General features: G+C 44.3%; 1 protein-coding gene across 2 annotated transcripts in view; it reads left to right on the top strand.

The window, feature by feature from the left end:
- Insc (INSC spindle orientation adaptor protein) overlaps positions 1-26,916 on the top strand; it is a 105,601-nt gene that overhangs the window by 43,110 nt on the left and 35,575 nt on the right. Inside the window, exons 3-7 of one of the 2 annotated variants that reach the window (XM_055627662.1) lie at positions 2,707-3,052; positions 3,934-3,986; positions 5,692-5,815; positions 17,357-17,470; positions 25,886-26,011. In XM_055627662.1, the coding sequence (XP_055483637.1) occupies positions 2,707-3,052; positions 3,934-3,986; positions 5,692-5,815; positions 17,357-17,470; positions 25,886-26,011 (763 nt within the window). The remainder of the gene's footprint in view (positions 1-2,706; positions 3,053-3,933; positions 3,987-5,691; positions 5,816-17,356; positions 17,471-25,885; positions 26,012-26,916) is intronic. The other variant, XM_055627663.1, reaches the window with a different exon arrangement.

Genomic DNA, 26,916 nt, shown 5'->3' with positions numbered 1-26,916 from the left:
GTGCTCAGCTGGGCTGCAGCGGCAGAGGACTATTGAGTCAGGCTGGCCAGGGCTTGCTTGGAAAACTGTCACTTCTAAGCCTTTCTTTCAGCTGGTAGAGAATATTTTGTTTATTACTGGTGTCATGTGGGGACAGCCACTTCCCCTGGGAGCTTTAGGCAGTTCCCTTCGGAGAATCACGACTCAGAGGATGGGGCTGCAGTTGCTAAGGGCCCAAGCTTTACCATCCACACAGCAGGGGCATTTGTTAAATGTCATACAGAAAAGCTTTCTCTGGCTCCGCTCAACATCTGGTTCAAGTATTTCTATCTGAAAATGAAATCATTATCGTTATGTCTTTCTTGGATTTTGGCTACTTTGCCCAAGTCTTAAATGTTTACTACAGAGCAAGGAACATTTATACTTTATCCTTGAAAGTTCAGAACATATTTCCAGCTCCCATTGTAAGGCTGAGTCTTCATGGCTGCCAGGTGGTCTTGGCTCACTTATATAGTTCCTCATGCCTCCTGTGTATGAATTTACAGGCAAAGAGCAGGCTCCAGAGCCAGGAAATCAAGGTTCAAATCTCAGGGCTATGGCTTTTTTCTTAGGTTTTAGTTTCCTGCCTCTCACTTTCCTCATCTCAACTCGCATGATACCTAATTGAGACTGATTTTCTGGGGAGCAAATGAAATAATTCACATAAAGCACTGGGTGCGGGGCTCTGCCCAATGTGTGGGTCGTGTTCAGCAAGTGCTAGTCATTGTGTTTACAGTTATTGTCATGAGTGCTAACTGTCTGTGGGGAGAGCAGCAAAGAGAACGAGCATGTTTTCTCTCATGCATCATGTCAGACCTTCACACTCGCTGCTTAACTCACACCTCCATGAGCCCTAAGTGGAACGTTCTATTCATTTTATTTTAAATATGATGATGCCAAGGCTCAAAGAAGTTAAAAAATATGAAAAAGACTTGCTTATTTTCAAAAGAATCAGAATTCTGGAGATTCTCTTGGAAGAATGACCTAGGAGCTGTACCAATGAGCCCTGGAACTGGCAGCACTTTCCCCACTTTTTCTTTTCAGGCAGGGTCCAGCTCTATCACCCAAGTTGGACTGGAACTCACAACATAGTCTGGGATGTCCTTGAACTTGAAGCAAACCTTCTGCTTCCTGAGTACTGAAATTATCACACGACTGAGTGTTTCTTCCCTTTTAAAAATGTGGCTATGGGGGTATGGTGACCTTGTGAAAATTTATCAGGCTCCACCTTGTATTTTATGTACATATGTTAAATTTCAATAACAGTCACAGAAAAGGGGAAAATGACCAGGAAACTGTCTGTGACACTTGGGTGATGAGCAGAGCCACCCTTTCTATCCTTACATGCCATTCATCCATTGTGCAAGGCAAGCCTTGTTAACCTGGGATTCATGAGTCCTTTTGATGTTTATAATCCCTAGATACTAGGAGGCCATCCCAGGAAGCTCTGGCTAAAGCTGTTTGGGGGTGGAGGATGACTGAGGAGGGAGAAGGGACACTAGGATCTAGTTATGGTGGCCCTCAGCTTCTGAGGAGGCAGAAGGCAGAGGCCCAAGGGGCCACCTGAGATTCAACTGCAGCAAGATAGAGGTGCAAATCAGGAGCCTCCGCTGGGCAGCAAAGTGAGTGGGTTTGCCTCCAGCTCTCAGCAGTTCCCCCTGTTTCTTCTACTCCGAGTTCTCTGAAGAAATCCCTACTCCTGCCTCATCAGCCAGGTCCCACCAGCCTTCCTCCTGAGGGGCTCATTACGTATGGCAAGACGGGCAACCATCTCAGCTCAGGTTTTTGGTTGAGGAAGAAGCAAGGAAGTGAACTTCGTTCTGGGAAAAACATTGTTTTAAAAATGACATTGAGACACCTTTAGATGCACAGAAAGTTGCAGAGATAGTAGATCATGTTCCTCTTGGCTCCACGCCCAAGTGCTCCGATTATTCATGATTCTTGTCAACAACCTACATGGATCCATTACTATTTAACTGAACTTCTAGAGTTCCTCAGTTGTCCCAACATGTCATTGCTCTGTTTGAGGATTCCTCCCAGAACCTCATCTTCTATGTTCTTAGCATATCTCCTAAGTCTCCTCTGGCCTGTGATGGTTCCTTCCATTTCTCTCCTTTTGATGATTTGACAGTTTTAAGGAGTAGGGGCGCATTTTTTTGTAGTGTGATTTAGTCTTGGCTAGAGGAAACTTAAAAGGCAGAAGGAAAAATGCTTTGATGCCATCACCCCCAAGGATCCCTTGGAATTTCTATCCTTTGAACATTTTTCTCTAGCTTATCATTTCTGTGTCATTGTCTTTGTTTTATGTTTGTACTCTGTGTATACTCCCTACTCTGTTTCTTTGGGAAATCATTTCCATTGCTACCAATTTTCTGGAAGGCGTTGTTTAAAGAAAATGCACACAATATGCCTATTGTAGGTTGGCCACCATTCATTTCATGCCACCATTATTTGATACCTTCTGTCAGGAGTCATGGCCTGTCAATCATCGGTCTGGTCATCTGCACTCAAAGCATTGTGCCCCCATCTTATTATCTGTTGGACAGTGATAATAAGAAATCAGGGAGGGAACTGGAGAAACAGTGCTGAACTTAAACTAGATGTGTCGTGAACCTGGGCGGCCCGGGATGGGAACTCGGGGAGGGGTGGAGTGTCGCCCGTCACCCTGCCGCTCTTCCCTGGTTGCAGGCTGCACTTCATGCAGGTGGACTCTGTCCAGCGCTGGATGGAGGACCTGAAGCTCATGACGGAATGTGAATGCATGTGCGTCCTGCAGGCAAAGCCCATCAGCCTGGAGGAAGACACGCAAGCCGACCTTATCCTAGCAGGTGGTCCTGGCCCCGGAGATCCCCTACAGCTGCTCCTGAAGCGGGGCTGGGTCATCAATACGGAACTGCGAAGGATCGGGCAGAAGCTGGCCCAGGACCGCTGGGCACGTGTACATAGCATGAGTGTGCGTCTGACGTGCCATGCACGCTCCATGGTCAGCGAGTACAGCACTGTCAGCAGGACCATCTCACAGGAAATGGGCCAGGTCAGCCTCGGGACAGGGCTGGTAGGTGCTGGGTGTGGGGATGCCGTCCTGAGTTCTGGAGTCTTTCTTGGTCAGCAACCATCCCTGTCTTGTAACAAAGCAGAGAAGAATAGTGAGGACACTTAATGAATATATGGTTATGCAAGGCCCTTGAGAGGTGTTTCTTTTTTCTTTTTCTTTCTTTTCTCTCTCTCTCTTTCTTTCCTTCTTTCTTTCTTTCTTTCTTTCTTTCTTTCTTTCTTTCTTTCTTTCTTTCTTTCTTTCTTTTTCCTTCCTTCCTTCCTTCCTTCCTTCCTTCCTTCCTTCCTTCCTTCCTTCCTTCATTCCTTCCTTCTTTTCTTTCCTCCCTCCTTTCCCTCCCTCCTTTCCTTTCTTTCCTTCCATCCCTTTCTTCCCTCCCTCCCTCCCTCTCTCCTTCCCTCTCTCGTTCTTTCCTTCCTTCCTTCCTTCCTTCCTTCCTTCCTTCCTTCCTTCCTTCCTTCCTTCTTTCCTTTCTTCTTTCCTTCCTTCTTTCTTTCTTTCTTTCTTTCTTTCTTTCTTTCTTTCTTTCTTTCTTTCTTTCTTTCTTTCTTTCCTTTCTTCATCTCTCACCTAAACTTTTTCTTCCTTTGCTGTGCAGGAAGCGAGTGTCTATTCATTCCATGAACCCAGCTTAAGTGCCTCTTCCTGCCTGAGGCTTCGCAGATCAAGCAGTATAACTAACAGCATGCCACCTTTTCTTACTCTATCAAAGCAGTTGATCTTGGCCTCTTTGGCTTCCCATGTCCCAGGTCACAGTGTGTACTCATTTCTGTGCCTGTTTCTTTCTTCCTCAGGTCCCTGAGTGCCCAGGGCAGGAGCTGGTCCTCAAAGGAATGACACGGATTTTTTTTTTTCTACAGGCGGAGAAGCTGCTCATGGAGAAATGTTCTGAGCTCTCAGCAGTCACAGAGAGGTAAGTGCACCCCAGGCTGTCTGCTTGGCCAGCTGGCCACCTGGATCTGGACGGACTAGTCTCTTTTCTAGATGTCTGGGCTTATACTAGGAGGTAGTAGGATGGAGCTTCTTTTCCTGGGCATTCTCAAAAACCTTCAGGGATTATCTCAAGGTCAATGTAGTGATGCATGTCTGTAATCGCAACATAGAAGGCAGGAACAGGAGGATTGCTACGAGTTAGCGTGGTTTACATAGTGAGTTCCGGGCCAGCAAGGGCTGCTTAGTAAATCAAAAAGTAAAATGGAACAATAAGATTCCCATGAAGTTTTCCCAGAATCAGAGCCCAGGGAAAGGTAGAAGAGAGCCTCGGTATTAGTGGAAAGTTGTTTGAGGTAAGCTGATAATGGGGAAGGGTTTCCTTCAGGTTTGGAGAGCTTCCTTGGACTGCAAAGTGAATGCAAGAGCCCAGATAAGGAGAAAGCTGAACTCACACCTCCACACATATGCACAGAAACAGAGACGCTCACAGACCTGCACTCGCTCTCACATAGCTATGTAAACACACACTCACAGGATCATGGGAATCCACCCACCCCCTCCCTCCTGTCTCACACCATAAATATACAGGAGTTCACACATACACACTCACCCTCTTATGGAAACGCCGTGAGTGTGTGTTGACATGGTCCTTTACTCTTCATGCCTCAAACCTGGACTTTGGCATCCGAGGGAAGCGGGAGAGTCTTTTTCTTCTCTGGGTAGAATATTCTCAGGCCACAGGGTGGCCTCAATCTACTCCCCTCTGTTTTTTCTGTCTGGGAGGAAAACTTTTGAAGCAACTGTTTTGGTTTTTTTTTTTTTTTTTTTAAATTTTTCATATTGTGGCAGCAATTCTGTTGTTTTTCTTGTTAAAAATAAGTTTTAAACTGAAATAGAACCGTATCACTTTACGCATCCTTTTCCTCCCTCAATGGCCTTTTGTGACCCTCCCCCTCTCAATTTAACAGTCTCTTTTCTTTTGGTTATTTTATTATTACATAATACATACCTGTGCATATATATATATATATATATATATATATATATATATATATTTGTGCATGCATATACATATACACACGCACAAATATGTGTAAGTACAACTTTGTAAGTCCACTTTTGGTGGTGTGTTTATGGTTTCAAGGCTGACCACTCTGAACAACCGATAAAAAGCAAGGTGGATTCTTCTCCGATTTGTTGCTGGTAGTTCTTTGTCCAGAGGTGGGATACCTCAGACTTTCTCTTTTCAATGTTATCATGGTCATTGGTATTACCATTCTTGTTTATGTATAGGTAGCAATTCTTACAAGCTCTGTAGAGAGAGTTCTACCTTCTCTAAAGTTTGCTGCCCCTGATCTCCAGGCACCACTGAGACAGAGAACTTGGCTGTTAATGATAGCCTGCTATCCCAGAGAGAACCTAGAGATCTGACTTTGCCACTTTCTGATAACAGCAGTTTCCAATAACAAGGGATGTGATGAGTCCCATACTTCTCTATATAACAAAAGGTCAGGGGACAAAACAGGCTGGCAGACTCCACCCCTGATTCTCTTGGGACTGGTGTCTTCCTTCTAGCCCATTCTTCCCACACACCATGCCTTGAGCAAGCCCAGGTTTGCCCTAGGCACAGCTGTGGTCCAACCAAGTACCCCTTCTGTGGCCCACTCCCTGGTTCTTCCTCTCAGGTGCCTCCAGGTGGAAAATGAGCATGTTCTGAAGTCAATGAAGGCCTGCGTGAGTGAGACCCTGAGCATGCTGGGCCAGCACTTTGGCCAGCTACTGGAGCTGGCCCTGACACGGGAAGTGCAGGTCAGTGTGGACTGGGAGGCAGAGTTCACTGTGGGATCACCAGGGAGGGAGCATTGAGTGACTCAGCCAAACAGGGAGAAAATGCAAAGTGGATTCCACACCAACGTCTATGTGGAGACTGTCAGGACTCAGTCAGGGTTTCCAGAATATCTAACCCAGCTCTACAGTTTCCAGGTGTGAGAACTGGGGTCCAGAGGAGAAAGATAGTTTAGCCAAAGCCACACGGCAAGATGGTGGCAAGGCCTGGTGTATCTTTCAGCACTGTTCCCAATGTCCCGGATCTTCTCTGTTGAGCTACTACTGTTCACAGTGCACACGGCGTGTGTGTGTCGGGGGGGGGGGGCAGGTGGGGTGTTGTTCTTATCTTGAAGAACTTAAGCTACCTGAAGGAGGATCAGCTGATTTTTGAAGTCTAGAAGACGACTCTGGAAGGGTGTAGACTGCCTCTAGGCAGGCTCATACTTGATCCCAGGAAGAGAGTGTGGCGCATCTGGATTCTACAACACATGCACTATAAGCGGGTTCACAACAGAGTGTATGTTGAGGTTCGTAACTCCCCCATGGCCTTCACCCCCCTTCCCCTGCTTTCTCTGTGAGGTGAAACTCCCCAAGAGTGAAAGTGAAAAGGAGTGAAGAGCAGGTGGAAGGTTTGGGTTAAACACACATCGGTTCCCTCTCCCTGCTTTGGTATTCTTGACGCCTCCCAATACAGCAGGCTCCGTAAGGTTTTCATTAGGAGAGCTATTTACATGTTATTTATAGTTCAGGAATACTGTGCCACATACTTACCATTCTTTCCCACCACTAAATAAAAGCCTTCCACAAATAATAAACGTCTGATTTTCTCCAAAATCGGCCTCTCTGATGGGCTCACAGATTCCTCTCTTCCGTTCCTGTGTGTATCCTATTTTGCACAGGGCCGGAGCTCTTCTGGCCTGATTCTTCTGCTGGCCCTGCCTTGGCCCATGTTCCTACACCCGTGCCAGTGCAGCTGGCCCTAGATACTCTCACCTTCTCAGCCACAGGGGGGTCCTCAAAGGCCTCAAAGGCGTTCCTGTCCTTAGAATCTGAAACAAATGGAAGGAGGCTCTCAAGGCTGCATTGGTGCTTTGGGGCCCCTGGGACAAGGGATCTCTGAGGTAGTCACTCTGAGTTACAGAACCAGTGTTAGCAATGGCATGGAGGAGAAAGGGTGTTCAAGCACTTTAGGGTCCATGTCCCATACTGAACCATCCAAACATGACTGTCTATGTTCCCAAGAAAATCCAGTGATGAACAAAAGTATTGCAGTCTGAAGAGGACCTAAGACCTTGTGGCCCCCTCTCACCAGAGGAATTTCTAAGCAAGGGTACGGTATCTCTTGCTAGCAAGGAGCTGTTGGGTATGGTTTCTCCTGCTTTTAGGTCATAGAGTCATGGGAAAGGCTGGGAGTGTTTGGAGACTTGGACCCTGTGTCTGACTTCCTAACAAGCTTCATTCTGCTGGTGCCGCATTCTGATTTGATTCAAGGTAGAATATGCTCCTATTCTTCCGGCTGGCTGCTGCTCTGTGTCACCGCCCAGGCCCATGGTGCCTGGCTGCCAGCCGATGTGGATCAGCTGCTCTTGTGTTACGGGTGAATCCCCTGAGGCTTGCTTCTCAGGGACAGGTGACAAAGTCTGTCCTTATGTGTCTGCATAGTTATTTCCTTCCTGAGCACTTTCTTTCTTGGTGTTTTCCTGCTTCCCTCCCAGCAGTCCCCATGTTGCCCTCTAAGTCTCCTCTAAGCCAAGCCACATTCCCACTGTATCATAGATGATCTTTATCTTAGCAAATTCCCTTAAGGGACAGTGGTGACTTCGGGAACTAGATTGGCTATAGGCAAGGTTTATTAAACCAGAGAGTCAATGTCATTCCCTAGGAGGCTAGGGGAACCTATTCTACCAGGAACCTATATTTGGGGTGTCCTGACATAAATAAAATCAAATCTCTTTGTTTGCCTAGGAGCTTCTGTGATGCCCATTCTGCTTTGCAGAGCTTGCTTCCCAAGGACCCATTGGATGGCACCAGCCAGACTCAGGGTGGGCTTTCTACCCTGCTTAAGAAAACATTTTCACAGGCATGCTCAGAGATATGTCCTCTTACATTACAATCCCTACTTGTGGTGGGGATTTTACTTGCTGTGTTCATGTTTCTAAGGCACACATCTCTTGATAATCTCTGAACAATATATGGCAGAGAGGACCAATTGGTGTATTTCAAATTGGTAGGATCACATTTTTAAAAGTTAAATGTTTATTTGCTTATGCTTGGATCATAGTGTTTCAAAGCATGCATTTTGGAGACTTTTTTATTTTAGCACTATGGAGCTACATTGGCTATTAAGGGGGAATAATCTCTCTAAAATCACATGTAAATAAATAGTGAAGCTATGTGTGCAGCAAAGGCAGTAACAATAATTATATAATATTACTCTATATTGTCCTGACTTATCCTGGAATAAAAGTAAGTCCAGTTTTGGACCCTCTATTAGTTATTAGCAATATCTCTGTTGACAAAATGCCTGGCAAAAATTATCTTAAGGGAAGAAGGTTTATTTTGGCCCATGGTTTAAGAAGGACAAGTCCATTGTGGCAAGCATGGCAGAGTTCAGAGGGGTAGGAACATGCAGCCTGGACCACCTCACATCTGAGAAGAGGGAAGCAGGGAGCAGAGGATGCTGAGCTCAGCCGTCTTCTTCCTTCCCCTGCTTTTCATCCGTTCTGGGATCCCAGCCTACTGAACGGTGCCACCCATCCTTGTAAGGCCTTTCCGAAAACATTCTCGCAGGCATGCTCAGAGGTGTATCTCCCAGGTAATTCCAAATCAAGTCGACAATGACAGTTAATCATCACACATGCTGAGAGAAAGCACCAAGAACAAAGGGAGGTGCCGAAGATGGTTTTGAAGAATACTTGGAAGGGTCAGGGGGTGCTCAGTCTAGAAACGGACATTCCAATCCTATAAAATGTGTTGGAGCCACGAAAGGAAGTGAGCTAGGGTCACTGGATTTAAACCCCAGGATACCCCGCGTGGAGAGGTGGGTCTTCCCAGTGATGAGGTGGCTTCCCTAAGAAAGTTCCATGGCTAAGGTGGGATGACCATGACGGGCAGTGGCTAGAAGTTGGATAGACTGTCTTATAAGTTCCTTCTCTCTCAATGTGTTATAAGTCTATGAATGTGGGCATTACGGGATGGGGATAGTAGACGAGGCACAGGGTTTGGATCCAAGTCAGAGTTCAAATTGTAAGTGCTGCTAACTCATCATAAAAACTTGGGCAAATCAATATTCACGACCCTTATTTTCCTTGCTTTGAGAGTGTGTTGGATTGGAGTAAATGACACAGAGCAATTGGTGCCAATTTCTGGATCGTATATTACTGACTAGAAATATGCTCTGTTTTAAAAGAACACAGCAATTTCTGCTACAAGAGTGCCCAGATTTCATAGTTCTGTACCGACATTCTTGTAGCTACTTGGTAAGGATGCTATTGCTTAGGCTGGTGGTAGATGAAGCAGAGGGAAGCCAGCTGTCTGTGGGGCACCCTTCCCCTACCTGAAGCCATTGTCCTAAAGAAAGCACCTTAGTGGGTCCTTTTGGGATCACAGTCAGCAATCAGTTTGCCTCAGTAGGCTAAGAAGGCGTTTATCATGTCATGATTGTGAAATCATGTATGGATTCCCTGATACTTGGGAATTTCCACTCTCAGATTTTTTTTTTCAGACATGTCGTCCAGTGCATGTAAAGCGAGGCTGCAGTGAGATTAAAAAGCAACATGGAGAAGTAGGCATTTCCAGGCATGTCCTCCATCTTATTTCATAACTCCCTGGGAGCAAGAGCAAATGGAAGACAGACTTCACTTCTAGGGCTTTTCCCAGCCAGGAGGGCTTTCTTCCAGTTTGTTTGCAGGGTGTGTTCATTACTCAGGGCTGTTAAAGATTCCCATCGAGAGCCACTTAAGGAAAGAAGTTTGTTCTGGCTTTGGGTTTACAGGTGAGTCCAAGTCCTGACAGCAGGAACGTGAGTGAGGTCACAGCCCATCTGCAGACAGGAAGCAGAGAGCCAGGAGCCAGCGCTCAGCTCGTGCTTCCCTTTTACTTCTTCTGGGATGCAGACCCTTAGAGCAGTGCTGCTCACATTCAAGGCGCATTTCCCCAGCTCAGTTGACCTCACCTAGAAATGACCCACACACCCAGAAGTATGTTTCCTTGATGGTTCCAGACCCTGTCTGGTTGACAACCAAAACTGACCATTATAGGCCTAGTCTGGTTTCCTCCTTGCCTCCAGTCCGGGCTGTCTCTACAGTAATGGGGAGGGGTTTCAGTAAGTATCTGTGTGTGCTGGCTCATCCCAAACATAGCCGAAGTGCCCAGAGAGTTAGTACCTCAGACCCAGTGTTACCTTGCTACTACCTTTCACTCCAAGAAGATTCTCAGCCCTGAGAACAGAAACCCCAAGCATCCTTAGGGCTTCCAGAGGCAATAAATTACATTACATTTCATTACATTACAGGCAGTACATTGCATCTGAGAAAAAGAGAACACAGTCTTGGATGTGGCCTCCACAGGATGCCAGCCAGAGTATTTATTTTAGTGGTCCATAGCCGCGAGCACGTGTAAACATATACCTGCTAGTGGAAGAGAGCCATTGCAGATTAATTATGCTGCTGTATTTACCATATATGGGAGAAAAATGTCCCTGTTCTCACAGAAGGGCATTTGGACATTTTTTCCTTTCTGCAAAGTTGGGAATTTGCAAGTACTTTGCATGCTTGGTGTGCATTCTTTCTCATCCTGCATGGCTGAATCCACTTCATTTCCTGCTCCTTCTGTACAGTGTGCTTTTAGCATCCCAGGCTGCAATGGTGGGGCTCTTTCAGATGGCTTGAACTGGTGATTTTAGAACCGCTTTAGATGAACTGCATTGCTCAGTTTCCGGACAGGTTCCCAGGAGACATGTAAGCACATAGCATTTTAAGTAAATCTATTTCTAGATCTTCAGTTTTCATTCTGGAACTTCCCAGAGGAAATGTATGTTTATCACACATCCCAGATTCCCCTCTCCTCCAAAACCCTGGGGGCTGGGGTGGGGAATCAAGCAAAGGAGAAGGCTTCCTCCAGGAAGGATAAGGCCCTCGGGCCGCCATGATTAGTTCTGTAGATTTTTGCATATTGGTGCTGAGAAGAGGATTAGAAATTGTCTATTTTCCCCAGTGTAGGGTTTTCTGAATTCAGATAGATGGTAGAATGTGTGATTGGGGGCGGAGGGAGTTGTGGGAGTTTCTAGTTATTTTTATCTTTTCTATCTGTTTTAGTCTGTAATAGTGTATGGCTTTTGAATCAGAATGAAGAGAAGATTGGTGGGCTCTATCAAGTCTTAAAAATGGCTGTTTTAAAGTGTCTACTTAAATGAAAGCAATTCCCTTCAGCCATTTTTCATATTCATGCCTAGACTGTGACACGAACTGGAAAGAAAAGTATCACTGAAAAGCCAAAAAATCTAAATGATGTGGATCATTCTAAATGCAACGAGCTTGGTTTTTAGTTGTTGTTTTCTTGTTTTTTGTTTTTCGCAGATTTGGTGTGCACTATTTAAAAACAAACTATTTAAAAAAAACTAATGTGTTTTTTTTCTTGTTAAAATATTTATACTAGAAATATAATACCTATTTAATGTTTAAAATCATAAAATTAATTAATAACAATTGAATTAATTCAATTTATTATGTATAGTAATAATATAGTAATAATATAACGTAAACTATATTTCAAATATCCATGCCATCAAGATAAGCTTACAATAAAATTTTTATTTGTAAGATTTGTAGTTGCTAACTTTTTTTTCTGTGTTTACCAATTGCACTGATGATAACTGTGATCAACCAACCAGGAAAAGCTCAGATTTGTTTGTTCTTGACATTTGGAGTCTTATAGTAACAGTATATAAAATAAAAGATCAAATATTAGTAATAAATATCATAATGCTGATCAATAAAACACTTCAAAATTTAAGTTCAATATAGGAAGAAAAATTTTGAGAGGAAAGTATACTGGAGATATAAATTTAAAGATGAGAAGTTATAAAAATGTCAAAGAAATATTTTTCACATATTTTTAAATGGATAGTGATGTTAAGTTGTTTTGATATTCAAATTACATTGACTATGTCTAAATGACTGATGCAGGAATTTTATTTTTATGCCAATCTGTACAATCTACGGGAAATTACACTATAAAAATTGTAGTTGTCAAATTAAAAATATGCAAAATTGCAGACACAAATAGCATTATGACATGGTGGTTGGTGTTCCTACTTCCCACTAGAAGATTGCTTTGGACTTGGGACTCTTGGCTCTTCTGGACGATTTCCTTCTGGCTCCTACTCTTGCTGCATTAAGGAACACTTTTGTGCAGATAGATCCCTGACACCTTTGGGCAATAAGGACTCACTCTGGAGCCAGATACTGCTTGCAGCACCAACTTTTTATACCTTTGAACAGGTCAGGTTTGAGTAGTTTTTCTTCAGGCTAACTCATTTTTCAGGAGCAATCTGGGTCCCTAGTTCTCTTTCTTCCTGTTGATACATACACTAGCACTTCCAAAGGTACTTCAAGTCTGAGCTTCATACAGGCCTTTTTATAAGGCCTCTGGATCTGGGCAGCCTTTCCCTCATACTGTAGGTTTCTGGTACATCTTTTGTTTTGTTGTATTTTCCTTTGTTTTACATTTTATTATAGACTTAGGGATAATTTTTCTTCTCAAAAGATATGAAATCACAAAAGTTTTGGTCTTTCAAAAGCCTCTGGTTCTCACAGGTTATCTACATTTACCTTTGTAAATGAGGTATTCTCAGAGATCAGAGGTATTCTCAGAAACATCTCAGAGATGTTTCCCATCTGATCAACAGATAATCCAACTCTGGGTTTGGTTGATAGTTTTTCAGGTTCTGTCTTCATCTGTGCTATTCCTCTTGAGTCCTGATTTATCCAGCATTTTCCATAGGGCATGAGCAGTTTCTCATTCTCACTTCCTAGAACTTTTCATCTGGACATTTATCCATTTACCCTTTGGAGCATCCATGCTGATCTTTGTGGCTTTCCCCTATGTTTTATAACTGCATTTTAAGCATAAAAGCAAACCCAGTGATAGCTTTCATTATTTTTCATGATCATAAGGATTAAGTGATTTGGGTGGGGCTTAGCTGAGTGAGCCTCTTGTTTCCTGTCTCTCAAGGAGATGCTATGGAAGCTGGAAGATGGTTTGATGACCTCCAGGCAGCTTCTGTCACATGTATGTATGTATGTATGTATGTATGTATGTATGTTGTAAGTCTGTTCTCAGTGGAGAACATAGACAGGGATTTTTCAAGAGATTTTTTTTCAGGGTCCTTAAACTTCTTACATGCCACCCCAGGGCTCCCAAAGGACTATCCCAAGAAACCTGGTGGAAGGCTCAAGGCTTCTTATGTCCTAGTCTTGGGAGTCCTGGAACATCACTCCTGAGAGGCGTTGACTTCTGTTGGAAGCCAAGGGAGGGGTTGTTACAATGCGATCTTCTTTGGGAGGAATAGATCTTTAATCTACTATGCCCTGTCAAATCTGCTGGGGTCTGGTGTAACTCCTTGGCCCACTTTGTCCAACTACACACTTTCCAACTGAAACTTCAGAAAAAAAATCTCAATATTTTCCTGGTTTCTTCTGAGAAACAGATTCTAGCCAGATTGAGCTATCTCCCTTTTGATAGATTTCACTGCCTTTCAGTGGCACTTTCTGATTGAGATACAATTGAGACATGATGTACTTTCTATCACCTTGTTTAGAGCTGGTAGAATTCACACATCCTTTCTCCTTCATGCTCTTTTCTTTTCTCCTGGTCTTAAAGACATTGTTATTTTGTTGTTGTTATTTCTGTATGTGTGGTCTGTCTCTTAAGAAAGTATTTGTCACTCACCTGCTAGCCTATCTTGTTTTATTTTGTCTAGAATCTTAGACCACCCTTCTTATGATCTAGAATGAAATATCTCTTGGGAATGTCTCTAGGATCTCCTTGATTTCCTGAAAACAAAAATTAGGCCAAATAATCCTCCCAAAATTGACTTTTAGAAATGTGTTAGTTTTCAGGAATATGAATCAGTTTCTAAGATGGTAGGCTGTTCCTGGGGATAAAGAGAGGAAACTGAGGATGGTGTGGAAAGTTGGCTTTCAATTCGACAAAGAAAAGGAATTGAGTAGGCGGAGAGACTTAGGGAATGAAGACAAAGGCATCAATGGGTGAAGACCTCTGCACCACAGACATGCTGAGCTCAATCTCACCTAGAAGTAGTTCAGGGGAAGTGTGGCTTTGGCAAGAACATAATGGAAGATCCTGGGATCAGCAAAGAGCTCTCAGTCAGTTCTCTTCTGCCTCTGGTGGAGCCCTGGCGTCTTCACTGACTGATAGATGTGGATGGAAGCCAGGATACAGTGAATCCTGTTGATGGGACCAGATGGCATACTTGCCTTGGCTTCTAGCTTTTCTGGTCTAAGTGAGGTCAAATGCACTTTAGTTATGGGACTACTGACCCTTAAAGTAGAAATGCACACTCACAGGGAGTATTTGTTACGTTTTTTTGCAGCTGCCACAAAATACCTGATAAAAGCAACTTTGAAAAGAGAGGGTTTATTTTGGTGTACTGTTGAAAGAGGAAAGCAGTCGGTCGTGAAGGGAAGGCATTACAGCAGTCGGGAAGCAGAGATGAATGCAATACTCAGCTCTCTTTCCCCTTGTATTCATTCTGGGGCCCTAGCTCATGAGAGACTGCCACCACTCTCAGGATGACCCTTCCCTCTTCAGTTAAGCCTGTCTAGAAACACTCTTATAGCTGCCCCAGAGGTGTGTCTATGTGGTGATGTGATATCCAGTCAGGCTGGCCACAGGGTTAGCCATCACACAGAGGACAAAGTCCAGCTCCTATGGACAATGCCTGTTTGAGCTTGGTCAGTTGTGTGTACTTGACATTGCTCAAATGTGAAAAGAGACTTGACTTAGAGACTGACATTGTAATGTTTAGTTTCGTGGCTTCCACAGGAGCCTTTGATCTGTTTTTCCACATTTATACTGTGGGAAAGTATGCTTACAACTTTTCTTTGTCTCCAAGACAAATCTGGGGTGTAATTACTGCATATATGTGTATAGACATTAACATGAAATTATTCTCAGACATAAATGGCCTAATATTAGCGGTTGATTGCAGAAGACACTGGGCTCAAATTGTTTAATTTAATGCTAATTTGCTTCAATTGCAAACACTCATCAGGATCATTAGGTAATTATCATTTAGGTACAGGACCCCAATATATTAAATCTACATTTCCATTTGAGCTAGTATTGTTGCATGTGTAGCTGCTCATGGAAATAGTGGCGAAGGAGCCTAACATGCTCATGACCGAAGTCTATGCTGACAAATCTTGGTTAATAATGCTAGCTTCTGTTGAATCTCTTGTATGAAGTACCTACCAAATCTTAGAGAATACAAATTTTTATTTTATATGTAGTTTCTTTAAATACATACTTAATCTAAGTCTGTTCTTTTTAGAGGATTAACATACTGTATGTGAAGAATTCTATGAGTTTAAATTAAGAAGAAAAAAAGAGGAAAAGAGACCCAAATATCTTAATTTAAATCATTTTATAAGTTGAGAACCAAGTCTTAAAAAGTTTATCTCATTTGATTAAGATGAGAAATGATGACCTCTAACAATGTTCTCAACATATGTGTTGGTGAGGTCAGGATAAGAGCATTTTCACTGTGAGAGACAGATGCTGTTTGTCCCAACACTGTACAGATGAAGAAACTGAGGCAAAAAAAAAAGGCTAGAGCAAATCATCTGCTCTAAGGCACAGTGCCAGAAATGGCAGAGCCAGGGTTGAAACTCAAGCATTTTAGTTTCAGAATCTGCTATTAACCAAATGCATTCATGGTTTGCATGGAGAGCTAACGGCAACCTGAGATGAGACTCTCAATCTCTTCTTTCCTCCAAGAGCCCTCTCTACAGTACCAGGGTTAGTTAAAAACATATCCATTTTAATATCTAAAAGTAAATAGTACAGGGATTGCAGTGCATGCCTCTAGTCCCGGCACTCAGACAGAGGCAGGAGGCCTCTAGATTTAAAGGTGGCCTGGGTTTCATGAGACTCTGTTTCAAGGCAACATAAAAAGGGTTGGAGATATGTCTCAACCTGTAAAGTGGTTGCTGTATAAGAACAAAGACCTAAATTCAGTCTCCTAGATCCACCCATGTTAAAAAAAAGCCAGGTCCAGTGGTGTGTGTCTGTCATTGTAGATCTGAAGAGGAGGACAGTGAGACCCTCCGAGCTCACTGACTGAACTGATGAGCTCTGGGTTCAGTGAGAGATCTTGTACCAAAATATTAGATGGAGAGATACAGATATATGTACATGCATATGCAATGTGCCCGCATATATGCACACACAAATGCATGCACACATATCTGCATGTACATGCACACACCTATGGGCACATAGGCATGTACCCAGGCTCACACATTCATGCACACACATACACACGCGTGCACACACTTGCATGCGCACACATGCCTTTGTACATACAGAGAGCCACTAAAAGGATACCTGAGATTTACACCCATATTTTGCAGATTTTGTCTTCTCATAGGAGGCCTAGGAAGGCAGGTCTCCATAGCCACACATTCCAGGAAAAACTTGAACTGCATTCAGTAGTAGGTAAGAATAGATGGTAATCAATGAGGAGTCACATGTGCCAAAGCTTATGGCTGATTATGAAGTGATTGGAATTTGTAAGGCTTCACCCCTCCCTGCATGCCCCCAGAAATGAGCTAAATTCTTCTAGGAATAATCTTCATGCCTTATTTGTTAATGGATTTCCTGGCTCTTCCTTAATTCTGTGGTTCTGTACACAACCCTCTCCACAGACACTAGAATGTTTTATCTTTGGTCAGTAAAAGCATTCTTTACTCAAGGAGTTACCTACCTGTCTAGAACTCTGCTGTCACTATTTGCCATGGTTATGCCCCCAGTGCAAACATCCCCTAGGCAGTGTGATACTACTGGAGATGCTGTCTCAACCCCTGAAGCCATCACCAGCTGGAGTTCATCCTGTCTAACAGCCATGCAAAATGAGCAAATTCTTTGGCCATGGCTATGGCCACTCCCATGTTGTCACACTGATGCTTGTTTATGTCACCTGTGATTTTTGTTCTTATTGCCAACTTAAAGTGGTATTTGCCTAGGACCTCAGTTAACTAGAGCTGGACTCATTGATCCCCGTGGACTATTGATTTGAAACGACTCCCCACCTCTGCCTCTTTGTGATGGAGCTCAGACCTCACCTACAGCTAGGATCTTATTGCTCCCTCAAGTAGATGGGACAGGATTGTAGATTCCACGGAGGCTATTGGAAGCATGGACCCACTGGTACTCCACTAAGGAAGAGGAGCAGAGGGCAGGAGGAAGTGAGTTAATCAGCTGACTTTTCTCTCTTCTTAGGCACTTGTGAGAAAAATTGATACCTCAGACAACATCTACATCACGGAGTCTACCACAGGAAACCTGTTCAGCCTGACCCAGGAAGGGGCTCCTTTGTGCCGCATCATAGCCAAGGTGAATTTCGTGGTTGGGGACCAGAGAGCAGGTCTGGGGAAAGCAAGAGGAAGATCTGCTTATTTGGTTGGTGGAGATGGCTGGCTCAGATTTGTCTCGGCCACAGCATTAGCTTGCTGTGGACTTTGGAAGAGTCACTTTTCTTGATGTTTCCTAGGTCCTGCTATTTCATTTCCCACTCGACACAAAAAATATACAGTGTTTAGGATTCCCTAAAGGAACATGACTGGTGGAATGACTGGTGGAATTAAAATGGGTCTTATGATAGTGGCTTACACAGTACAGTCTGGGTAGTCCAGCATTGGCTGCCTTCTCACTGGAGAAACTGAGAACCAATAGCTGCTCAGTCCAAGGCCTCTAGCTGTACCAGTGTGGTGCTGAAGGCCTGGGACATTCCTGGAGTGACGCTAGCCATGTTGGAGAGGCTGAACAAGCTGGTTTTCAACATCAGCAGAGGATGTGATGTGAACAGAGTGGATGAACTTGCCAGCAAGGTGCAAACGTAAGCAGGCAAAAAGCTAGTTTTCCCCTCTGACTTCTTGATAGTCAGATCAAGATACTCACATTTAGGGTGAGTCTACTCACTTCAATTAGCCTAATTGAGAAAAAATCCCTCACAGGTATGTTTCTTGGTCAATTGCTAAGTTGACAGACAAGATTAATCATCGCAGATAAGTCTAGGAACTTCTGCCATCTTTCAGATGAGGCACCTGTTATAAATGTCAACCATTCCTTCACATTCCACACAGCTCTTCTTAACAATGTGGTGTCTCTGGTGTCTACAGAAAGATGTAGTGGTACAAAGACCATCTGACATATAGCAATAATGTCATAAATAAATAAATCCATAAAGATGGATTTTATTTGATCTTATTTCATTACGAGTATAAGAAATGTAGTATCTTAAACCCAGTTCAAAGGGAAGTTTTAGAATATGGTCTTATCTGTATGTTAAGCTCTAGTCACACCGTTTAATACTTCTCACTATTCTTTCTACCCCATACTAACTAGCAGCAGTGTTTTCAGGAGAAATGCATTTTTGGATCCTCAAAATGCCCATTACCACTCCAGCAATATGAAGGAGTGAGGTGAAATAAAAATGGACAGGAGTGTAAGTTGCTAACTTCTTGGCTAACCCACCCTTGACTGCGGCCTCCAAAAGTTAAGGCCCTAGCACCAAAGTTGGGTTTGTTGCGTTCTTCTTTTTTTCATCTGAGAAGTGATGACCTAAGTGGAACTCAGCCCTGTCTTCTGTAGATTCAGGGTGCCAGTCACAGGAAGAGGATCCAGGTCGGGGGTCGCCAGTCCTCCATCTGCACTGCAGTCCTTCAGAGAGTTTGAAAACACCTGATTCTTTGGCACCACCCCAAAGTTTCTACAGTTCTGGGTGATGCTTGTGACTCTTCATTTCAGCAAGTTCTCTGGAGGATGGTTAATCTTGAAGCCCTTAAAGAATTGAGAATGGGGTAAAGGTTTCTCAGCTCTGGTGGGGGACAAGTGAATTTGGTTTAATGACAATAGCTGACATTATGTCACCCCATTCATGTCTTGCACAACTTGTTTCTTTTAAAACATGAAAACAGCCTATGTAGTGGGCACTATGTTGTTCCCATTTATAACAGAGATATGGCATGAGGAACTTGTTCAAAGTCACATAACCAATAAATAGTTCGCTCAGATTTAGAACCAAGAGCTCTGGTTCAGAGTTCATGGCCCAAAGCCCACAGCGGTGACACAGTTCAAGTCTTGGGCCAAAGTGTGACTCAGAGTTCTCAAGGCTGGAAGGCCATGAGAATCATGGCAGAATGTTGGAATTTCTGATTCTGTTTTGATTGGTCTGGGATGGTAGATAGGCTTGTTTTCCAGGTGATTTCTAATCCCTTGCAAATCACTATTCTCTTTAGGGGGGTATTAGTTGAGATTTTACTTGAATGCATATGATAGTATTAGGGCGACGGAAGTAGGGAGAGTATTAGGGCTGTCTCCCCAAAGAGTCTGTGACTCCATCGTTCAGCTTGGTGCAGAGTCTTGACCTGTAGAGGTCACACGATACTGTGCAGAACAAAGAAATTCTTCAACCTCTTAACTCCAGTTTAGTAATTAAATTCCTACAGACATAGCTGAATTTCTTTTGGAACAAAGAACCTCTTTTAGTATAATTTTTTATTTATTACAGTTTATTCACTTTGTATCCCAGATGTAGCTCCCTCCCTTGTCCCCTCCCAATCCTGCCCTCCTTCCTCTCTCCCTCATCTCCTCCCATGCCCCTTCCCTAGTTCACTGATAGGGGAGGTCCTCCTCCCCTTCCATCTGGTCCTAGACTATCAGGTCTCATCAGGACTGTCTTTCATAGTCTTCCTGTGTGGCCTGGTAAGGCTGCCCCCTGCCTCAGGGGTAGGTGATCAAAGAGCCAGCCACTGAGTTCCTGTCAGAGACAGTCCCTGTTCCCCTTACTAGAAGCCCATTTGGAGACTGAGCTGCCACAGGCTACATCTATGCAGGGGTTCTAGGTTATCTCCATGAATGGTCCTTGGTTGGAGTATCAGTCTCAGAAAAGACCCATGGGCCTATATTTTTTGGTTCTGTTGGAACAAAGAACCTTTTTCTCTTAAAAAATACGTGGCAAATATTGGCTGGCCTAGGTACTCACAACCTCCTTTCTGTGTGCTGCTCATGTAAACAATGTCTACTACTTGCCGACCTCCATGTTCCTCTTTCATGAAAACAGAGTAGATGTGAGTTTGACTCTAAGCCAAAGGTAACGCTTAACTCCCTGTTTGGTAGTCTCCTCAGAGGTCTGGGACTTACTGTGGGTTAACATTGGTTCCAAGCATCTCCAGTGGTAGAAAGCAGGAAGAAAGGCCTAGGGCAAGGACCATAGACAGCTTTCATTCCAGCCCTGTTGTTGGCTCCTGGCAGGAGGCTGGCCAGGCCCTGGAACCATTAGCCCTCCCTACCTTAGTGAAATGTGGAATTTTAAGACTTCCCTAATCTGCCACAGTGTCTGGCCTTGCTGGTGGAAAAGTAAGCTTGCAGTTCTTGTTTTTGTCAAACTCTAGTCTGACCAGGCGGCCGTGGTGAGCTGTTTTCCTCATTTAGTCACTGCTTCCTCCATTTCCTTACCTCTCTCATTCTCTCCCCAGATATCCACACAACTCCAGGCTCCCAGTGCAGTCTGGATTAACAGTCCTGGCTAACAGTTTCAAATATTTGTCTTGATGCTTTGAGCCATACCCTGTCATAGCCTCTCTAAGGGAAGACATGAGCCTTGTTGAATATTAATGACAAAAACAATTTTAAAAAATACTGTGTCCTGGTTGTTCCTCTTGTGCCAGGCTCCCGACTGGCACTCTTTGTGTAAGTCTAGTGTTTGGTCCACACACATCCTCTGAGATGAATATCAGTGATCTGTACACACGAAACCTCCAGGACTCAGTGTTGGCGCACCTTGCCCAGCTCATGCTTGAAACCAGATTTTTCCTCCTCTGGAGCCCATGTTTTCTGCATTTCAGGTTAATTGCTTAAAATTAAGAGTCTTACCCTGATAGGGAACAGTCCCTGCTCTAAGACACTTCATCTCTGTCTCAATCATTATTTCTTCTCCTTCTTCTTTTCCTTCTTTTTCCCTTCTCCTTCTCCTCTTCCTCCACTTCCTCCTCCTTCTCCTCCTCCTCCTCCTCCTCCTCCTCCTCCTCCTCCTCCTCCTCCTCCTTCTGCTCCTAGTGTAATTACACAACAAATGATTATATAGGTGTGAGCCCGCTGAAAGCTAGGACTGGGAGGCATTGGTGGGAGCTGGAGAGACATGGAGCCTGAGTTTTCTAAAGCTAGAACTGGTCACAATGATGATGATGATGATGATGATGTTAGATGTTGTAGCATCAGTACTAGAAACAACATAGCCTTTCTGTAGCACTTACTAGTGCTTGATAATGTTCTGAGTGCCTGTTTATACCTACTCAAAGCCTTGTGTAGAAGACAGCATCCACTTCCACTACATAGGTGGGGAGCTGAGACCTTGGAACCGATAGAATTTGAGCTAGGCTATTCAGCATTAAAGGTGACATGCCCCTGGCTATTCTGAACGGTCTCCCAGCAATGTGTCCTTCTCATTTCCCTTTGACATTCCTTTCTTCCTTCTCACTGTCTTCTCCCCTGTCCTAGTCCCTATGCCTTCATAGTGATCCAAGCACTTTGTTGTGCTCTCCACTTGGCATCCCATCTGATGGACCAACCATCCTTAGCTGTGTTAATCGTTACAGTGCCTACATTCTTCATGTGTATATGTGTAGGCCCACATCTGTGTGAAGCTATACATGTAGGTACGTGCATCTGAAGGCTTGAGGTTGATGTTGCCTGTCTTCCTGGATTGCCCTTCACCTTGTACATGGAGGCAGGGTTCTTAGTTCAGAACTCACTGACTTGACTAATCTAGCAAGCCAGCTTGTTATGGGAATCCTTTGTATATACCTGCGATTATAGGAGGGTTGCCAAGCCTACCTGGCATTTATCGGGGTGCTGGAGGTCTGACAGTTGTGCGCCAAGTGCTTACCCACTGAGCCATCCCTCCAGACCCTGAAATTCACACCTTTAAAGGGAGAAAGCAGGTTTTCAGATGGCCAGGGCTTGTCTGAAGTTACAACTTCAGAAGTTGGTGTAGAGCTGGGATTTTAACCAAGTCTTCTGATGCCGGTCTTCACGTCATCACTTTTGTGTCTTGTCCTTGGGATGAAGCAGATTGAGGGTTGAAGCAGGGAGAGGATGCAGTGCTGCCTTCTATCTTTCCAGTCTAGAAGATGGCAGAAGCACCTTGTGGGAGTCCAGTGCTGAAAATATCCTACCTCAGATACATGGCAAAGAACTCAACATTGGGACCAGTGTGCAAGGTCCCTCAGTGGTCTTCCTCATGACACCCTTGGAGCCCACTGTGACCTCTGGGTCATTCATTCCTCTAAGCTGCTTCTAGTTGAGATCCAGGCAGCCTGTCTGAGGTCTGGCCTTTCAGTATCTCATGAATGAGCCCAACCCTCTCATGATAATGGTGGCCACACTCTTCCCTCCCCAAGCAGAGGACACAAAACTCACTGTGCTGTGTCACACTCACCCTCTGTGATTCCTTCCCTCACCAGCCTACACACCCTGGAGTGGCCCCTGCCAGCGTTATGACAGCTCATCCCAAGCTGTCTGAATAATTCATGCTGTTATGCATCTGGGCTTACAGCCCAGAGCTTTCTATAAAATTAAACAAGCCCAAGCCAACAGCGTGATCTGCTAGCTCAGGTGATCCCTGTGTTACCCCAGAATAAGTGCTGCTGTCAGATCCTGGGTGGGAGGGACTCTAGTCATTGTCCATCAGATAATTTGTCTAAACTCTTTGGTAGTCCTTCCTGCTTCCCCTTTTCACAAGCCCTGGTCCTATGCATGCATTTCATGAGGAGACAAGGCCATCTTCTGACCAGGAAGGCTCCCATAGCCTAACTCTCATCTCACTGACCAGAGAGCTAGCACCAGGCCCTTCCACATATCACTTCAGTGGCTTTTCCTGCTAAAGTCTTGCATAGCATTTTAGCCCAAACTAACCAGATGTGGAGCTGGGATTGAGACCCGAGTCCCCTTAGTAAGGGTCTAGGGCTTTTTTCTATATATAACTGAAAATGATTAGGAGGGCATTTTTCACAGACTCAGAAAAAGACACAATGAGGCCCCAATGCAAATGCAGAGCTTAGATAGATTTGCTGGCCTCATTGCCTTCTGAGGCAAAGGAGGCTGCCACAGCCTTCCTGGCTTGGGTTCCTTAAGGAAAAAAAAAAAAAGCCTTCCAAACCCCAATAATTTTACTAATTCTTTGAGAATTCCATAATGCAACAGTTACTTTTATCACATTCACCCCCAGCCACTAGCTCTTCCAAGACGTCTACAGCCTCCTCTCAACTTTATGTCCTTTATTTTTAATAATAAAAACAAAAAACAAAAAACCCTAGAGGTGCTCCCCTATACTTCTGAGTATGGCGCCACCTACTGGAGGACGTACCCATCAAGAACCATGCCCTTAAAGAAAACTGTCTATCTTCCTCCTCCTCCCCAGAAGCCACCCACCGCCTAACTCCTCAGTTCGGGGTGGGAGCTTGACTAGCCTGATCTTGACTAGGTTTTGTGCAGACAACCAGAGCTACTGCGAGCTATGGGTACAATGATCCTCAGTCCTTGAGGAAGGGGTATGATGGATCCCATCTGAGGCTGAGCACTCCACAGGAACTTAGTCTTTGTTTGTTGACAGACAGATTGTGGGTTTCTTTGTCCTCCACACGAAGAAACCTCTCTGATGAATTCCAAGGACTGCCTCTGGGAAGAAAGGTACACATTTAGAAGGCAGTTTGAGAGACTGAGTTCATGCAGCAAAATGGTAGGAGCAAAATGGGTTCATGAGGTTCCCCAACCATAGATTGATTCTATGGTATCATTTCTTTATTGTCTGCTCCCAATGAAGCAGACATTATTTATATGTTAATCACCAATTGATAACTCTAATAAAATGATATCCATACAATTTAGATGACCAAATATTAAAACGCCCAGATATAAATATCTACCCCAAAATGTTATATCTTGAGAGGGACTTTGACAACAAATAAGGCTGGCGGAGAACAGCTCAAAACTCCTGTTACTTTGTGTTTCTGTAACTCAGTTGTGCTTCATTGGCTGTCTTAGCAGGTCCTAATGTGGAACTTACAGATGTCCCATAAGAAAATAAAAAAGCTGGACAAAGGATTATAGATGGAGGAATTTGAGGGGCAGGCATCTTATCTCATGCTAGACAGAGTTTCATTGTAACAATAACGAGTATTTGAAATCAGAGAGGTTCTGTCTTGTCACTCTACAAACTGCTCCCAGATTGAGGGGTTCCTGCTCTGTTCTCCAGGAACCCTGCCTCATGCCTGCCTTCTTTTCATTGCATCTCTGCCCAGCTCAGCCTTGTTCCTGCTTTTAGAACTGTCTGCCTTCCAAACTAAAAGTCCAATATGGATCGGGACCAAGGCAGTATCTGGCATGTAATAAATCACTATGTTTTGAATGCATGATTGCATTTTCCTACCTTTTCACCAAAGCAACCACCCCAGGAGAAGGTAGGGATATAAAAATTTGTACTCAATGTGAGCTGATTATAAAACACCAGGAATTAGTATATATCCACCTCCCTGAATTGGACACATTCATTTTGATCCATACAGTGGTCAGGAGCAAAACTCTTAGAGCAAGTAGGGCTCCTGAGCCTCTGTTTGGAGCAGAGGGGAGGAAGAACTGAGGTTATTTCAGTGCAGCTATGCTGGGCTGTAGGGATACTTGTTTGCTTTGAGGATGTTCATTCATTATTCTTTCAGCCAGTCATGGCTACATCCCCAAAATATGGAATGGAGCCTGGCACATGGTAAGTATATTATCAAAAACATGACAGGACATAGTATTTTGCTCAACTTACCTTCCTATGACATTTTGCTCAGTTCTAGGAACAGGTGCCAAGAAAGGTAGAGTCAGGAGTGATGGGCAAAGTTAAAGGTGACCGAGGCCTTAGATCCCTTGCTCACTCAGGGCCACCTCTAAGTGCCTTCACACTGTCAGAAAATGGAGAAGGGCGGGGAAGGAGACAAAGCCAGATGGGGGTACCAACTTTTGCTTTGGATTTGCAAGGTAGTGTTGCCATCGGTCTGTGGGTATTGTGGTGTGTCCCCTGTATGGTTTGCTGGTGCTGTCACTCTGTACACTGCAGTGGTGATTATAGAATACTTCCTATGCCCAGATCTCTTCTGGGATGCATACTATTGGGTGGTCTCCACAAAGGGGGAGAAAGAAGATCCCATCAGCAGTTCCTACCAAAGACAAAGACTCACTCACACTCAAGAGCTGTATGAGTGTCCAGGCAGGAGTTGTTTTCTTCTACAAGCAGGAGTAAGGGTGATGTGGATTTAGGGGGAATTGCTTTCCCCATAGTGGCCTGTTTTTCCATTGCATACTTGGAATGAATAACAGACCTGATATAAAACTCCCTTTCTGCCTGCCTTCCATGACAGGGGAAAGAGCAAAGAGAATCATGATAGCTGATGGAATGAAAATGGAGACTGAATTCTAGACTCTGTCCCTTTATCTACTTTCACCAGTTTACTGGTCCTGTTCTGGTGACTTCAGGCCTCCTCTTCTGGGGGCAGGGGCGAGCCAAAGTGTCAGGATCCTCAACCCTACTAAAATGTCTGTTGCTGGCATGCATACCTTATTTCTAACTTGGATTGTCAAGGACTGGGACTTCACTGTTTAAGAGTGTGTGAGGAGTAACCAAAAACATTTTTGCAGAATGAGGGCTGTCAGTTCTTATTGAGCCACTCCAGGGAAGATCAGGAGGTAATATCATTGTCTTCTCCACAGGAAGGTGGAGTTGTAGCCCTCTTCAAGGTCTGCCGACAAGACAGCTTCCGGTGCTTGTACCCACAGGCTCTCCGTACACTGGCTTCTATCTGCTGTGTAGAAGAGGGTGTCCATCAGCTGGAGAAGGTAAGGGCAGCTGACTCATGGGCTGACGTCTCTGAGCCAGCTGGGGTTGGGAGCCCGGTGGTGGCTATTTGGTCCTCTTCATATAGCAAGTCTCCCCTAATGCCCTTGCAAGGCACATATTTCAGATGGGATTATTAGAAGCTTTGACTGTTGAAATGAAGTGGAAAGCGACTCCGGGGTTTAACCAGGAATGACAGCTCTAAAGAGACACAAAGCTCTTTCTGGGTGTGAGACAAAGCTCGTAGAGAGTGGTTTGAAAGTTTGGGATGGTTGGTTGTTTCATAGCAAGATGTCAGAGGAAGCAGATAAAAGTGTTAAGAGCAAGATGCCATCTGGTAATATTGCTAGTCAGTTTTCCATCTTTGTGACAGAATACCAGAGAAGATCAGCTTAAAGGAAAAAAGGGTGTAATTTGGTTTATAGTTTCAGTCTAAGGTTGATGAGGTCCACTCCATTGAGCCTGAGTTAAAGCAGTGCGTTGTAGTTGTAAAGGAGATAGATAAGCTTGCTTACTTTATTATGTATTATGCTATGGTAACCTTGAAGAAAGAGAGAGAGTGAGAGAAAGAGAGAGACCCTTGGTTTTAGCTTTCATTCCCTCTGGGCCTTGGCCCAGGGGATGGCACTGTCCACACTGAGATCTTCCCCACCAATTCCATGTGTCAGTCATCTCTGGACACTTTCTTTACCAACTTCCTAGCTGTCACCCTGTCCAGTCAAGTTGACAGACAACCAAGACCAAGCATCACTGGTGAGCTGGGAGGGCTCCGCTCCATGAAGGACTGCACAGCTTGGGTTGGGGCACTAGAACCAACGCAAGGACTTGTTGGACCGGTGCCCACCGAAGCATAGTGGGCAAGGAAGGAATCCGGTACTCTGGAGATGCTAGGTATTTCTGTGTCAGC

This window comes from Psammomys obesus, unplaced genomic scaffold, assembly GCF_907164565.1.
Source record: "Psammomys obesus unplaced genomic scaffold, mPsaObe1.curated_primary_1811, whole genome shotgun sequence".
NCBI classification, from domain to species: domain Eukaryota; kingdom Metazoa; phylum Chordata; class Mammalia; order Rodentia; family Muridae; genus Psammomys; species Psammomys obesus.
Note: the sequence above shows the minus strand (reverse complement) of the source record. Positions and strands in the feature narration are given on the sequence as shown.